Source organism: Mustelus asterias, unplaced genomic scaffold (genome assembly GCF_964213995.1).
Source record: "Mustelus asterias unplaced genomic scaffold, sMusAst1.hap1.1 HAP1_SCAFFOLD_615, whole genome shotgun sequence".
In the NCBI taxonomy this organism is placed as follows: domain Eukaryota; kingdom Metazoa; phylum Chordata; class Chondrichthyes; order Carcharhiniformes; family Triakidae; genus Mustelus; species Mustelus asterias.
This window is the reverse complement of record NW_027590565.1, coordinates 218,529-231,906: the sequence shown is the minus strand read 5'-3', so window position 1 is coordinate 231,906 and position 13,378 is coordinate 218,529. Positions and strand designations below refer to the sequence as shown.

Here is a 13,378-nt window from a genome sequence, read left to right as displayed (position 1 = left end):
CAAGATCAAATTAAATGGCAGAGCAGGCTCGAATGACCTACTCCTGCTCCCAGTTTCTAAGCCTTTTTCAGACCTCACATGAAGATTTGTGTGCCTTGCTCATCTGCCTATGGATGGCAGTAGACCTCACATGAAGGTTTAGCAACCAAATTTCAACAGACATCATTGAAGGATTGGGGTTTAAGAGCATGAGGAGAGAAAGAAAGAGGGTAGAATGGGCCTGTGTACTGGACAGTGTTGTGAAGTGACAGGCTATCGATGTGAAGCATCAGCAGCAATAACAAGCCTCTGTAGGGCCCATGCAGGAAAGACGTTTATCTTTGCTGCGGGAGCCAGAATGGCAGATCGCAGTCTCACATTTAACCTCAGGCCATAGAGGACTCAGACATATAGGGGTCTCTGCGGTTGGAGGTTCTGGAGTGGTTGCACCTCAGGAACACAGTGCAGGTGAGGGACTCTCAGTGAATGGACTACAAAGTTACTTCAAGACATTGGCTTGACGAAGATATCAATGGATATGGGTTTACGTTGTATAAATATGATGTTCATATTCCTGCCCCTGATTGTCAATGGTATGTTGTACCAATGACAATCGGGGCAGGAATATGAACATCCCTCATCAATCTGCATGGAGCAGCGATCTCAAATGGTCAAATGTTGTTCTCATGCTGCTCCCTGTGGGCCCATCTATCTGGTTCTGCCTGAAAGAGCTCTTCTGCCAGTTCCCATTGGGAGCAGGTGTCAGGGTAACATGTGTATCCCTGGTGAGTTTAGATTTGATATTGTTTCCAAGCTGCTGTACACACGGACTTTGTGAGTGTATGGGTGACACCACAATTCTCCTGACAGGTGTCTGAGGTTTTGGGGGAACAGAGCGCTGTGCAGGTCCTAATGCGTGCATTTAGCATCAGGACTCTGTATTTTAACACAGTTTGGTGCAGGAAAAGGATCAAACCCACAGCAGGGAAGACAGTAACTCATGAAATTTAATTCTGCTCTCATAATTCAAGGTACATGAGATGAAAATAATGTCAGTAAATAAGTAAAAAATATCTTGAGGCCGTCCAGCCAGCAAAGGATAGAAAACAAATCAACAAATGTATCAGCAGCTTACTCTGTCTGGAATCTGGGAGCTATCAGATTGACATGGGCATGTCTGCCACATCATTCCCCTGGGATAGACTCTGCATGTGGCTCAGTGACATCCTGGCCCCTGGGAGATCCACCCCCTTCATTACCCTAATCACAGGAGACATCGCGCTCCCTCAGGAAAGACATTCCCCCCTCTGTAGCACAAGGTTGTGCAGGGTGCAGCAGACAATGATGATCTGGGACATTCTCTGTGGTGACTATTGGAGAGCCCTGCCTGAGCGTCTCAAACATCTGAACCTCATCTTTAGGACGCCCGGTTGACTCCACAATCTGGAACCTGGTGGAGGGATGTGCATTATGATAGTTTCCTCAGCAGCATTCTGCGAAAAATGAACTGGTGTCTTCATCCATGTTTTCTGGCGCTGTTCCTTCTCCCGGCTCAACCAGCCCTATAATATCCGAAGTCCTTCAAAACCCAGTAATGCCTGGGAATTGCTTAGATTTTCTGCATCATGAGATGCTCCTGCGGTCAGACCAATGATCGCCATTTTTGAGGCTCCGCTGCTGCTTGCTGCTCAGGCCATTGATCCTCCTGACTCTGTACCAATCTGCGACAGACCCTCCTTCTCTCCATCTGGATGACAGCCAGTACCAAGGCAGGGTTGCCTGCATCTTCCATCATCAACATCACAGCAAATCTGTGAATAAATGCATTGAAATAATAAATTTAGTGACCACACCCTTTACAAATTTCCCTCCAATTCAAAACCTGCAGGCCAGTGTGAAGCCCTTTGCCTGGGTTCCGTTCAGACAGAACATTGCCACCTGACTCATTCTAGATGAATGACATCTTGGAGAACCAGAGATGGGTGTTCCTCCTGTTCATACATGAATGTACAGGGAGATATTGCTCTTTGACCAGGGTGATGAGAGCATTGTGTGAGTAGCCTTCCTCTGACACTATCCTGTTTGACTCCACTACCCCGAGGCTTTACAGAGAGACCATTGCCTTGGCATTATAGACAGACTGAACATGAGCCCTTGTCAGGAATGATCATTACCCAGGTGGCTGGAGGTTTTGTCACGAGTTGCCTGCCAACCTCCAGCCATGCCTCTTGGAGGCATCCACCTCCCTCCTTCCCTCAAAAAGATCAAGGCACTGACGGACAGGGTCCACAGTAATGGCGATCATTGGTCTGACCGCAGGAGCATTTCATGACACAGATAATTTAAGCAATTCCCAGTTACTTCTGTTGTGGGCAAAGTTTTGGAAAGGATTATAAGAGATAGGATTTATAATCACCTAGAAAGGAATAATTTGATTAGGAATAGTCAGCACGGTTTTGTGAAGGGTAGGTCGTGCCTCACAAACCTTATTGAGTTCTTTGAGAAGGTGACCAAAGAGGTGGATGAGGGTAAAGCGGTTGATGTGGTGTATATGGATTGCAGCAAAGCATTTGATAAGGTTCCCCATGGTAAGCTTTTGCAGAAAATACGGACACATGGGATTGAAGGTGATTTAGTGGTTTGGATCAGGAATTGGTTAGCTGTAAGAAAACAAAGGGTGGTGGTTGATGGGAAATATTCATCCTGGAGTCCAGTTACTAGTGGTGTACCACAAGGATCTGTTTTGGGGCCACTGCTGTGTGTCGTTTTTATTAATGACCTGGATAAGGGCGTAGAAGGATGGATTAGTAAATTTGCGGATGACACTAAAGTGGGTGGAGTTGTAGACAGTGCGGAGGGAAGTGGCAGGTTACAGAGGGGCATAGATAAGCTGCAGAGCTGGGCTGAGAGGTGGCAAATGCAGTTTAATGCGGAAAAGTGTGAGGTGATTCACTTTGGAAGGAGTAACAGGAATACAGAGCACTGGGCTAATGGCAAGATACTTGGTAGTGTGGATGAACAGAGGGATCTGGGTGTCCATGTGCATAGATCCTGAAAGTTGGCACCCAGGTTGATAGGGTTGTTAAGAAGGTGTACGGTGTGTTAGCTTTTATTGGTAGAGGGATTGAGTTTTGGAGCCAGGAGGTCATGCTGCAACTATACAAAACTCTGGTGCGGCCGCACTTGGAGTATTGCTTCCAGTTCTGGTCGCCGCATTATAGGAAAGATAGAAACATAGAAAAGCTACAGCACAAAACAGGCCCTTTGGCCTCACAAATTGTGCCGAACATATCCCTACTTTTTAGGCCTGATTTACCAGGATGTTGCCTGGTATGGTGGGAAAATCGTATGAGGAAAGGCTGAGGGGCTTGAGGTTGTTTTCGTGAGAGAGAAGGTGGTTAAGAGGTGACTTAATAGAGGCATACAAGATGATCAGAGGATTAGATAGGGTGGATAGTGAGAGCCTTTTTCCTCGGATGGTGATGGCTAACACGAGGGGACATAGCTTTAAATTGAGGGGTGAGAGATATAGGACAGATGTTAGAGGTAGGTTCTTTACTCAGAGAGTAGTAAGGGCCTGCCTGCAGCAGTAGTGGACTCGTCAATATTCAGAGCATTCAAATGGTTATTGGATAAACATATAGATGATATTGGAATAGTGTAGATTAGATGGGCTTTAGATGGGTTTCACTCGTCGGCGCAACATTGAAGGCTGAAGGGCCTGTACTGCGCTGTTCTGTTCATCCCAGAATTCAGTCTAATGAGCCTTCACTGCACTCCCTCCGTGACACTCCCTGCTATGTCCTTCCTTCGGAGAGGTGAACAAAACTGTACACAATACTCACCATGGCCCCAATCAACTGCACTCAGACCTCTTTACTTTTCTGCTCCAATCACTTTGTAATAAAGACGAAGATACCATTTACCTTCCTCATTGTTTGCTGCACTCTGACTGACAGGCGCTTTGACCAAAAGAGAAAATGCTGGAAAATCTTAGCAGGTCTGGCAGCATTTGTAAGGAGAGAAAAGAGCTGATGTTTCCAGTCCAGATGACCCTTTGTCAAACAGGCGTGGCTTTTGCTACCAAATAAACCTGTTGGACTTTAACCTGGTGTTGTTAAACTTCTTCCTTTGTCAAAGCCGAGCGGAAACCGGTGTTCCTCGCTCAGAGTGACAGGGGAATCCACCCACTCCGCATCCAGTTCACTGGAAAACCCGCCTCCTTCATCTGGGTGACATGGGCTCGGACCAATCCGCTTACAGGGTTTCCAGACGCCCGCCTCCCTCACCATGTGTGACAGACAGACCCCTGCCAATCCGCTCACCCATTTCCCGGAAACCCGCCTCCCTCACTCTGTGTGACATCAATCCACTTCCCCAATCCGGGTCACCCGCTCCCTCAATGGAAATAACAGTCACACCGACCAATCGGCTTCTCCTTTCCCCGGAATCCCGCCTTTACCCTGAATGAGAGGCTCTCTGACCAATCCACTTACAGAGTTCTAAAACCCCGCCTCCCTCAATCTAACTGACAGGGGTTTTGACCAATCGGCTTCCCTATGCCAGGAAAGCCCGCCTCTCCTCTGATTGCCAAACGCACAGAACAATTGGATTTCACAGTGGCCTCCCTCATTGTAAATGGCCGCCACACTGTCCAATCGGCATCTCGATACCTCGGAAACCCGCACCCTCACTCTGAGTGACAGAATGTCTGACCAATCCGTTTCCGAGTTCCAGGATCCCGCCCCTTAATCTGAATGAAAGGAGCGACGGCCAATGCACTTCCCCATTCCCCTGAGGGCCGCCCCTTCACTCTGAATGACAGGCTTCCTGACCAATCCACTTACGGATTCACCGACGTCCCGCTCCCGTACCGCTTTATGACGTTCCGGAAGCATGTCTGCCTCACGCAGAGTGACAGTAGCGCCAACCAATCATCTTCCACCGCTCTGGAAACCCGCCCACCGCCCTCTGACTGAGATGGGGTTTGCCCCATCGACTTTCAGAGTCCCCGGAAAACGGCATTTACTCGCTCAGAGTGACAGAGACCCCAGCCAATCCCCTTCCAAGGCTTTGGAAACGCACCTCCCTACATCAGAGTGACAGGAGCTCCGGCCAATCGGCTTCTGTATTCCCCGGAATCCCGCCGCCCTCAGAGTGACAGGAGCTCCGGCCAATCGGCTTCTCCATTCCCCGGAATCCCGCCCCCTCACTCAGTGACGACACAAACAACATCTTGATTTTCTGCTTCTTGGATTTAATGATGGACTGTGGAATCTTTGAGAAAAGCTGTTTCTATTCCAGTGGTGTGGTAAACCACTGTTGAGTGTATTGCCTGCGTGTGTGTGTGTGTGTGACAGGCCTGGACACGCCCCTGCCGGCCCTGCCTGAGACTCCTCCCCCCCAGTCCAGATATAAAGGTGACGACTCCCAACCCCCTCCCTCAGTCGCCGGACCAGTTCACCAGCATGGGTGTGCTCCAAGTCTTTTGTGAATAAAAGCCTATTTGTTCTTGCGTACTAACTAATCTTCGCCTAATTGATAGTGCATCAATTTTATTCACAAAATTTTTGGGATGGAGCAGATATTAAAACCCGATAAACTAGAATTAGATCCTCAAGCCGTCGGAGCCTCGAACAGCTTCGATCACTGGCTGCAATGTTTTGAAACTTTCCTCTCCGCCTCCGTCGTCCGGACCGAAGCCGACAAGCTCCATGTGCTCCACGCCCGGGTAAGAGATCAGGTATTCTCGATGATCAGAGACGCTGAAACATATGAGGATGCAATCGAACTTTTAAAAGGCCAGTACAGCAAACAGACTAATGTGATCTATGCCAGACATCTTCTGGCGACTCGCAGACAACAGCCAGGAGAATCGGGCGACCAATTCCTGGGTGCGTTGCGAGCACTTGGCAGGGCCTGCAACTGCAAGGCCGTAACAGCCACCCAAAATAGGGAGGACTTAATCAGAGATGCCTATGTCACGCGTATCAGGTCAAACTATATCCGGGAACGACTGCTGGAACAGAGTGGGCTGGATCTACAAAGGACTGTAGCGCTTGCCGACTCGTTAGAGGTGGCCTTCCGTAATCTCGAGGCCGACATCCCCGACCACGGGAGCGCATCGTGGACGCCGCAGTCGCCGCCACCTCTGTACTCGGGAGAGCCGCAGACCTACGCCATGTCCTACCAATGACCCGACAGCTGCGGCAGTCTCTGGAGGCCCGAAGTGCTACTTCTGTGGCCTGGGGAAGCACCCCCGATAACACTGCCCGGCGAAGGATGCGATCTGCTCCGGGTGTGGAAAGAAGGGCCATTACGCAAGGGTATGCAAGGCGAAGTCGACCTCCGAGCCCAGTAGCGCCGTGTGCGACCCGCCATTTTGGACGCCTTCAGCCGCATGTGAGCCGTGCGGGCCACCATCTTGGACACCTTCAGCCACGTGTGAGCCGTGCGGGCCGCCATCTTGGATGCCTTCAGCTGCGTGTGAGCCGCGCAGGCCGCCATCTTGGACGGCATCAGCCGCGTGGGGGCCGTGCGGGCCGCCATCTTGGACGCCGTCAGCCGCGTGTGAGCCGTGCAGGCCGCCATGTTGGACGCCTTCAGCGGCGCCGCGAAATCCAACGGTGGCTTCGGTTACGCTGGACCAATCCAGGCCTCACCAACTTGCCAGGTCCATGATGGACATCGAGGTAAATGGTCGCACTACAACCGGTTTATTTGACTGTGGGAGTACGGAGAGCTTTATTCACCCGAACACAGTGAGTTGCTACGCCCTTTCAGTACTGCCAGTGAAGCAAACGATCTCCATGGCTTCAAAGTCCCAATCGGTGGATGTCCTCGGGTACTGTGTGACGATCCTGACTGTACAGGGCACAGTGTACAAAAACTTGAGGCTCCTCATGCTGCCACAATTCTGCACTGCCGTACTCCTGGGGCGAGATTTCCTGTGTCACCTTAGGAGTGTCACCATGGAGTATAATGGGACTTTTTCCCCGCTCTCTTTGCAATCCCCAGTTCTTAGATCACCCACCGCGCACCAGCTGCAGCCTCTTGACCCTTAAAGTCGCCCCTCCCTCACTGTTCGAAAATCTCACCCCTGACTGCAAGCCCATCGCCACCAAGAGCAGACGGTACAGTGCTGGCGACAGGGCTTTTATCAGGTCCGAAGTACAATGGCTCCTAGGGGAGGGTATCATCGAGGCCAGTACCAGCCCCTGGAGAGCCCAAGTAGTCGTTGTTAAGACTGGGGAGAAACATCACATGGTCATTGACGACAGTCAGACCATTAACGGCTACATGCAGCTGGACGTGTACCCCCTTCCCCGGATATGTGACATCGTTAATCAGATTGCACAATATCGGGTGTTCTCCACCATCGACTTAAAATTTGCATACCACCAGCTCCCTATCCGCCCGGAAGACCGCCAATATACTGCCTTCGAGGTGGATGGCCGCCTCTATCACTTCCTGAGGGTCCCCTTCGGCGTCACCAACGGGGACTCGGTTTTCTAGCGTGAGATGGACCGAATGGTAGACCAGAATGGGCTGCGGGCCACCTTCCCGTACCTGGATAATGTCACCATCTGCGGCCATGATCAGCAGGACCACGACGCCAACCTCCACAAATTCCTCCACACTGCCACTCTCCTAAATCTGACCTGTAAAAAGGAGAAGTGTGTATTCCACACACGCCGCCTCGCCTTCCTTGGTTGTGTTGTGGAAAACGGGGTCATCGGTCCCAATCCCGACCGCATGCGTCCCCTCCTGGAACTCTCCCTCCCCACCAGCCTCAAAGCACTGAGGACATGCCTGGGCTTCTTCTCGTATTACGCCCAGTGGGTCCCCAATTATGCGGATAAGGTCCGTCCGCTCATCAAATCCACCTCTTTTCCCCTGGCGGCAAAGGCCCGCCTGGCCTTCGACCGCATCAAAGCAGACATCGTGAAGGCCACGATGCAAGCTGTAGACGAATCCATCCCGTTCCAGGTGGAGAGCAATGCGTCTGACTTCGCCCTAGCCGCCACCCTTAACCAGGCAGGCAGACCCGTGGCCTTCTTCTCATGAACCCTCCAAGGCCCTGAAATTCGACACTCCTCTGACGAGAAGGAGGCCCAAGCCATAGTGGAAGCTGTATGGCACTGGCGCCACTACTTAGCTGGTAAACGATTCACCCTACTCACGGACCAACGGTCAGTTGCATTCATGTTCAACAACACGCAGCGGGGCAAGATCAAGAATGATAAAATATTGAGGTGGAGAATCGAGTTTTCCACCTACAATTACGACATCTTATACCGGCCCGGGAAGCTCAATGTGCCCCAGATGCCCTGTCCCGGGGAATATGTGCCAGCACACAAATAGACCAATTGCAGACTCTCCACAACGACCTCTGCCACCCGGGAGTCACCAGGTTTTTCCACTTCATTAAAGCCCATAACCTGCCCTAACCTGCCGGTAACCTGATCTACTCCATTGAGGAAGTCAGGTCTATAACGAGACACTGCCAGGTCTGCACAGAGTGCAAACCGCATTTCTATCGGCCAGACAGAGCACACCTCATAAAGGCCACCCACCCTCTCGAGTGCCTAAGTGTCGACTTCAAAGGCCTCCTCCCCTCTTCTGACCGCAACATATACTTCCTCAACGTCATTGTCGAATATTCACGTTTCCCTTTCGCTATTCCCTGCCCGGATATGACCTTGGCCACGGTCGTCAGGACCCTGCACAGCCTCTTCACCCTGTTCGGTTTCCCTAGCTATATCCATAGCGACTGGGGATCCTCCTTTATGAGCGATGAGCTGCGACAGTACCTGCTCTCCAAAGGCATAGCCTCGAGTAGGACCACCAGCTACAACCCCAGGGGGAACGGACAGGTAGAGAGGGAGAACACGACAGTCTGGAAGGCCGTTTTACTAGCTCTGAGATCAAAAGGTCTTCCAGTCACCCGCTGGCAAGAGGTCCTCCCTGATGCACTGCACTCAATTAGATCACTCCTTTGCACAGCTACCAATGCTGCCCCTCACAAAAGGATGTTTGTTTTCCCCAGGAAGTCCTCCTCGGGGACCTCACTACCGATGTGGCTGACATCCCCAGGCCCTGTCCTGCTTCGGAAGCACGTGACAACCCATAAGTCGGACCCCCTGGTCGAAAGGGTGCAACTTCTCCACGCCAACCCCCAATACGCCTAAGTGGCAGGAAGACTATTCGAGACTTGGCACACGCAGGTGCCCCAGAGACCATGACGACCCACAACCCCACACCCCCAACCCCCGTATACAGCACGCCTGAGCCCCGGGAGCAGCCACCACGCACCCGACAACCGGAAGGGACTACAAACGACTCGAGCGGCTACGGCCTGGCACCTGAACCAACACCGCGGCCACTGGAACCGACACCACAACCGGCACTACGGCAGTCGCAGCGGCAGATCAAGCCCCCAGAGAGACTGAATTTGTAAATATTGTTCCACCCACCTCACCCCCGCCGGACTCTTTTTAAAAGCAGGGGGTGAATGTGGTAAGCCACTGTTAAGTTTATTGCCTGTGTGTATGTGTGACATGCCTGGACACGCCCCTACTGGCCCTGCCTGAGACTCCTCCCCCCCCGGTCCAGGGATAAAGGTGACTACTCCCAACCCCCCTGCCTCAGTCGCCGGACCAGTTCATCAGCATGGGTGTGCTCCAAGTCTTTTGTGAGTAAAAGCCTATTTGTTCTTGCGTACTAACTAATCTTCGCCTAATTGACAGTGCATCAAGTGGTTCTCAGATAGTTTTGTTTGAAGAATCATTTTACAAATGTAACCATGGAGCCCCCAATGTAAATTATAATTCTATATAATAACCACAATATGAACAGGTTCCATCAGTTTACAGCTGGCAGGAGGCAGGGAGACGGTGTGAAATTATGGGATGGATCTGTTAGTGACCTTTAACCCCACAGATTGTTAGTGGCGCCGAGTTTTCCCAGCTATTCCATCCCGGATTGAAGATGGGAAAGATTCTCTCAGTGAAAGTGTGGGTGAAAGTGTGGAGATGGGACATATTGTCCGCATTGTAAAATGACACCTGTCCACCCTCATAGTCCAGGGAAACCCCGATCTTCCGGGGATTCACACTCGGGGTGAGGGGGGTCAGTGAGGGGGAGCTGAGGGCAAAATAACCTCTTCCGGGACTCAGCTCCACAATCCAATATCCGGACTCAGGGCTCGGGGAGATTCTCCCTTTCCTGTTCACAGACTCTCGGGCCACTCCCAGACTCCACTCTGTCTTCTCCCCCACCTCCACCTCCCAGTAATGTCTCCCTGATGTGAATCCCTCTGATCCCAGGACACATTCCCAGGAATCAAACCTCTCCGGGGTGTCAGGGAGCGGCTGCCGTTCGTCTCCGTCTCTCACGCTGGTCCGGTCCTCAGACAGGATGAGCCAGGGATTCGCTGTGTTCGGATCCAGAGTCAGAGAGGCTGGAGCTGGGGGAAAGTTAAAATAACACAGTCAGTGATTTAGAGAGAGGGGTGGGGAGGGGAGAGAGTGTGAGGGGTGAGGAAGAGAGGAGAGAGGTTTGTGAGGGGGAGGGGAGAATGAGGGGTAGGAGAGTGGGAGCAGGAATGGGATGGGAACATGGAGAGAGGGAGGAAGGAAGGGAAGTGGAGAGCAGAGGGCCAGGTGAGGAAGGTGGGGAGTGAAAGTGAGATACAGAGGTATAAGGGGAAGGGATGTGGAGGGTGAAGTGGGAACAGAGAAAACAGGGCAGCAGCGAGATGGAGCAGGAGCGTAAAGAGGGAGAGTGAGAGCAGCATGAGGGAGACGGCGAGTGAGAACATGAAGGTTTGAGATGCAGTGTGTGGAGAGCAGCGGGGTGGCAGATATTGTGGCAGGATGTGAGAGAACAAGATGGAGATGTGGAGTGTATGGGCAGAATTTAACAATCTCGTTGCGCCCATTTTGTGGTGGAAAAAAGTCATAAAATCGGGCATGATACAACTGGCTGGAATGGTGCCCATTTTCGCACCCATTCCCATTTTACCATTTAAAAAATTGGCACGATCGGGACTCTGCCCAAAATGGGTGAAACGTCAATTTGCATCTTTTGCATTCATCGAAATGTAATTAGCGAGCTTCACTCCCAATCGTCCCAGCTCACCTCCTTAACCACCTCGTTCGCTGCAGCTGGAATCAGTGACGAAAACACCTCAAGTATAACAGTCGCATTCAGAGAACAGAGAGGGTGATTGAGGAGGTAGGTTTCTGCTTTCAAATAGCTCTGTTGCTGAGGGGGCCTTGTGTCATTTTGTCCATGTTGCACTTTGTGTCCGGGGGGAGCTGTTGTTGTTATTGTTCATGGGTTCAACTTTGGACTCTCAACATGGACCCAGGCCTGAGCGCTGACCTCGGGTCTTACCGCTGACTCTGGATCCTAGTGCTGACAGCAGCAAGGACCGTTGCTGGTGGGGGATGGGCTGGAAACTATCTGAAGTGGCAGTGCTGCTGCCTCAGGATGTGTAAAGCAGCGCTGTTTGGGGCCACGACTGCATGGATTCTGGGTTTGCGTTTGTGAATGGGGGGGAAATGAGGGCAGCTGTGCAGCTGGTGGGGCGGGGGGGGGGCGGCGGGGATTGTGTGTTGCTGCGGAGCTGCTGGGGGGTAATGTGGTGCGTGTGCATTGCAGGGGGACTGGAAGGGTCTGGGGAGTGTGTTGTTGGGGGTCTGTGGGTTGGGGAATGTGGGGAGTGTATGTTGCTGGGGGACTGTGGCGGGGGGGAGAATGTGGGGATTGTGCGTTGCTGAGCTCTGTGGGGGGGAAGAATGTGGGGATTGTGCGTTGCTGAGCTCTGTGGGGGGGAAGAATGTGGGGAGTATGTGTTGCTGGGGGGCTGTAAGGTGGCAGGGGGAGGGGGGGTGGAATGCAGATAGGATGTGTTGCTGGGCTGGGGGCGAGCAGAGTTCTTTAACCTCTCCAGCTGTCTCTCTCCTTTCCGAAACCCCCTCCCGCTCTTCAAATGGCAATTCCAATGCAACCTATTGATCTTACTGTTCTTTAAGGAGGAGGAGCAGGAGGAGAATGTATGTGAGGATGAAAGAGAGAGTGGGAAGGGGCTGAAAGGGAGAGTGGGTGGAGAATGGGGATAGAGAGTGGGAGGGAAAGATGAGTGAATGGCAGGGAGAGGGAATGATTGTGGTGAAGCAGAGAGAGAGATTGTGGAAAATACCGAGGTAAGAAGGAGAGATTGATGGGGGACAATACGTGATCGTCGCCAGAGCGTGGCCACACAGGCAAGTGATCCCAGACAATTCTATCCCAAGCTTGCTTATTACATTTAAATTAGCATTCTAATAAATTTAAATAATAATGTACTGGGACCTCTGCTATTTGTGATCTATATAAATGATTTGGAAGAAGGTCTAACTGGTGTTATCAGCAAGTTTGCGGATGACACGAAGATGGCTGGACTTGCGGATAGCGATGAACATTGTCGGACAATACAGCAGGATATAGATAGACTGGAAAATTGGGCGGAGAAATGGCAGATGGAATTTAATCCAGATAAATGTGAAGTGATGCATTTTGGAAGAACTAATGTAGGGGGGAGTTATACAATAAATGGCAGAGCCATCAAGAGTACAGAAACACAGAGGGACCTAGGTGTGCAAGTCCACAAATCCTTGAAGGTGGCAGCACAGGTGGAGAAGGTGGTGAAGAAGGCATATGGTATGCTTGCCTTTTTCGGACAGGGTATAGAGTATAAAAGCTGGAGTCTGATGTTGCAGCTGTATAGAACACTGGTTAGGCCACATTTGGAGTACTGCGTCCAGTTCTGGTCGCCGCACTACCAGAAGGACGTGGAGGCTTGAGAGAGAGTGCAGAGAAAGTTTACCAGGATGCTGCCTGGTATGGAGGGTCTTAGCTATGAGAAGAGATTGGGTAAACTGGGCTTGTTCTCCCTGGAAAGACGGAGAATGAGGGGAGACCTAATAGAGGTGTACAAAATTATGAAGGGTATAGATAGGGTGAACAGTGGGAAGCTTTTTCCCAGGTCGGAGGTGACGATCACGAAGGGTCACGGACTCAAGGTGAGAGGGGCGAGGTATAACTCAGATATCAGAGGGACGTTTTTTACACAGAGGGTGGTGGTGGCCTGGAATGCGCTGCCAAGTAGGGTGGTGGAGGCAGACACGCTGGCATCGTTTTAAGACTTACCTGGATAGTCACATGAGCAGTCTGGGAATGGAGGGATACAAACAAATGGTCTAGTTGGACCAATGAGCGGCACAGGCTCAGAGGGCCGAAGGGCCTGTTTCCTGTGCTGTACTGTTCTTTGTTTAATACATTTATCCTTGCATCTGTTCCAGGTGCAAGATTTATCGAGCCGGATACCCGGTGCCGGTAAGATCGCGTGAGG

The 13,378-nt window shown here is 51.5% G+C and overlaps 1 protein-coding gene across 2 annotated transcripts in view; it reads right to left on the bottom strand.

Annotated features, from left to right (window-relative positions):
- Positions 1–968: 968 nt before the first annotated feature.
- The window catches only part of LOC144487139 (zinc-binding protein A33-like), a 29,836-nt gene continuing 17,426 nt past the window's right edge, over positions 969–13,378 (bottom strand). Inside the window, exons 6-7 of one of the 2 annotated variants that reach the window (XM_078205200.1) lie at positions 10,330–10,447; positions 969–1,790 (exon numbers count right to left, since the gene is read on the bottom strand). In XM_078205200.1, coding sequence (XP_078061326.1) covers positions 1,622–1,790; positions 10,330–10,447 — 287 coding nt within the window. In that variant the 3' untranslated portion in view covers positions 969–1,621. Of the gene's footprint in view, positions 1,791–9,738; positions 10,448–13,378 lie in introns of those variants that run through there. The other variant, XM_078205199.1, reaches the window with a different exon arrangement.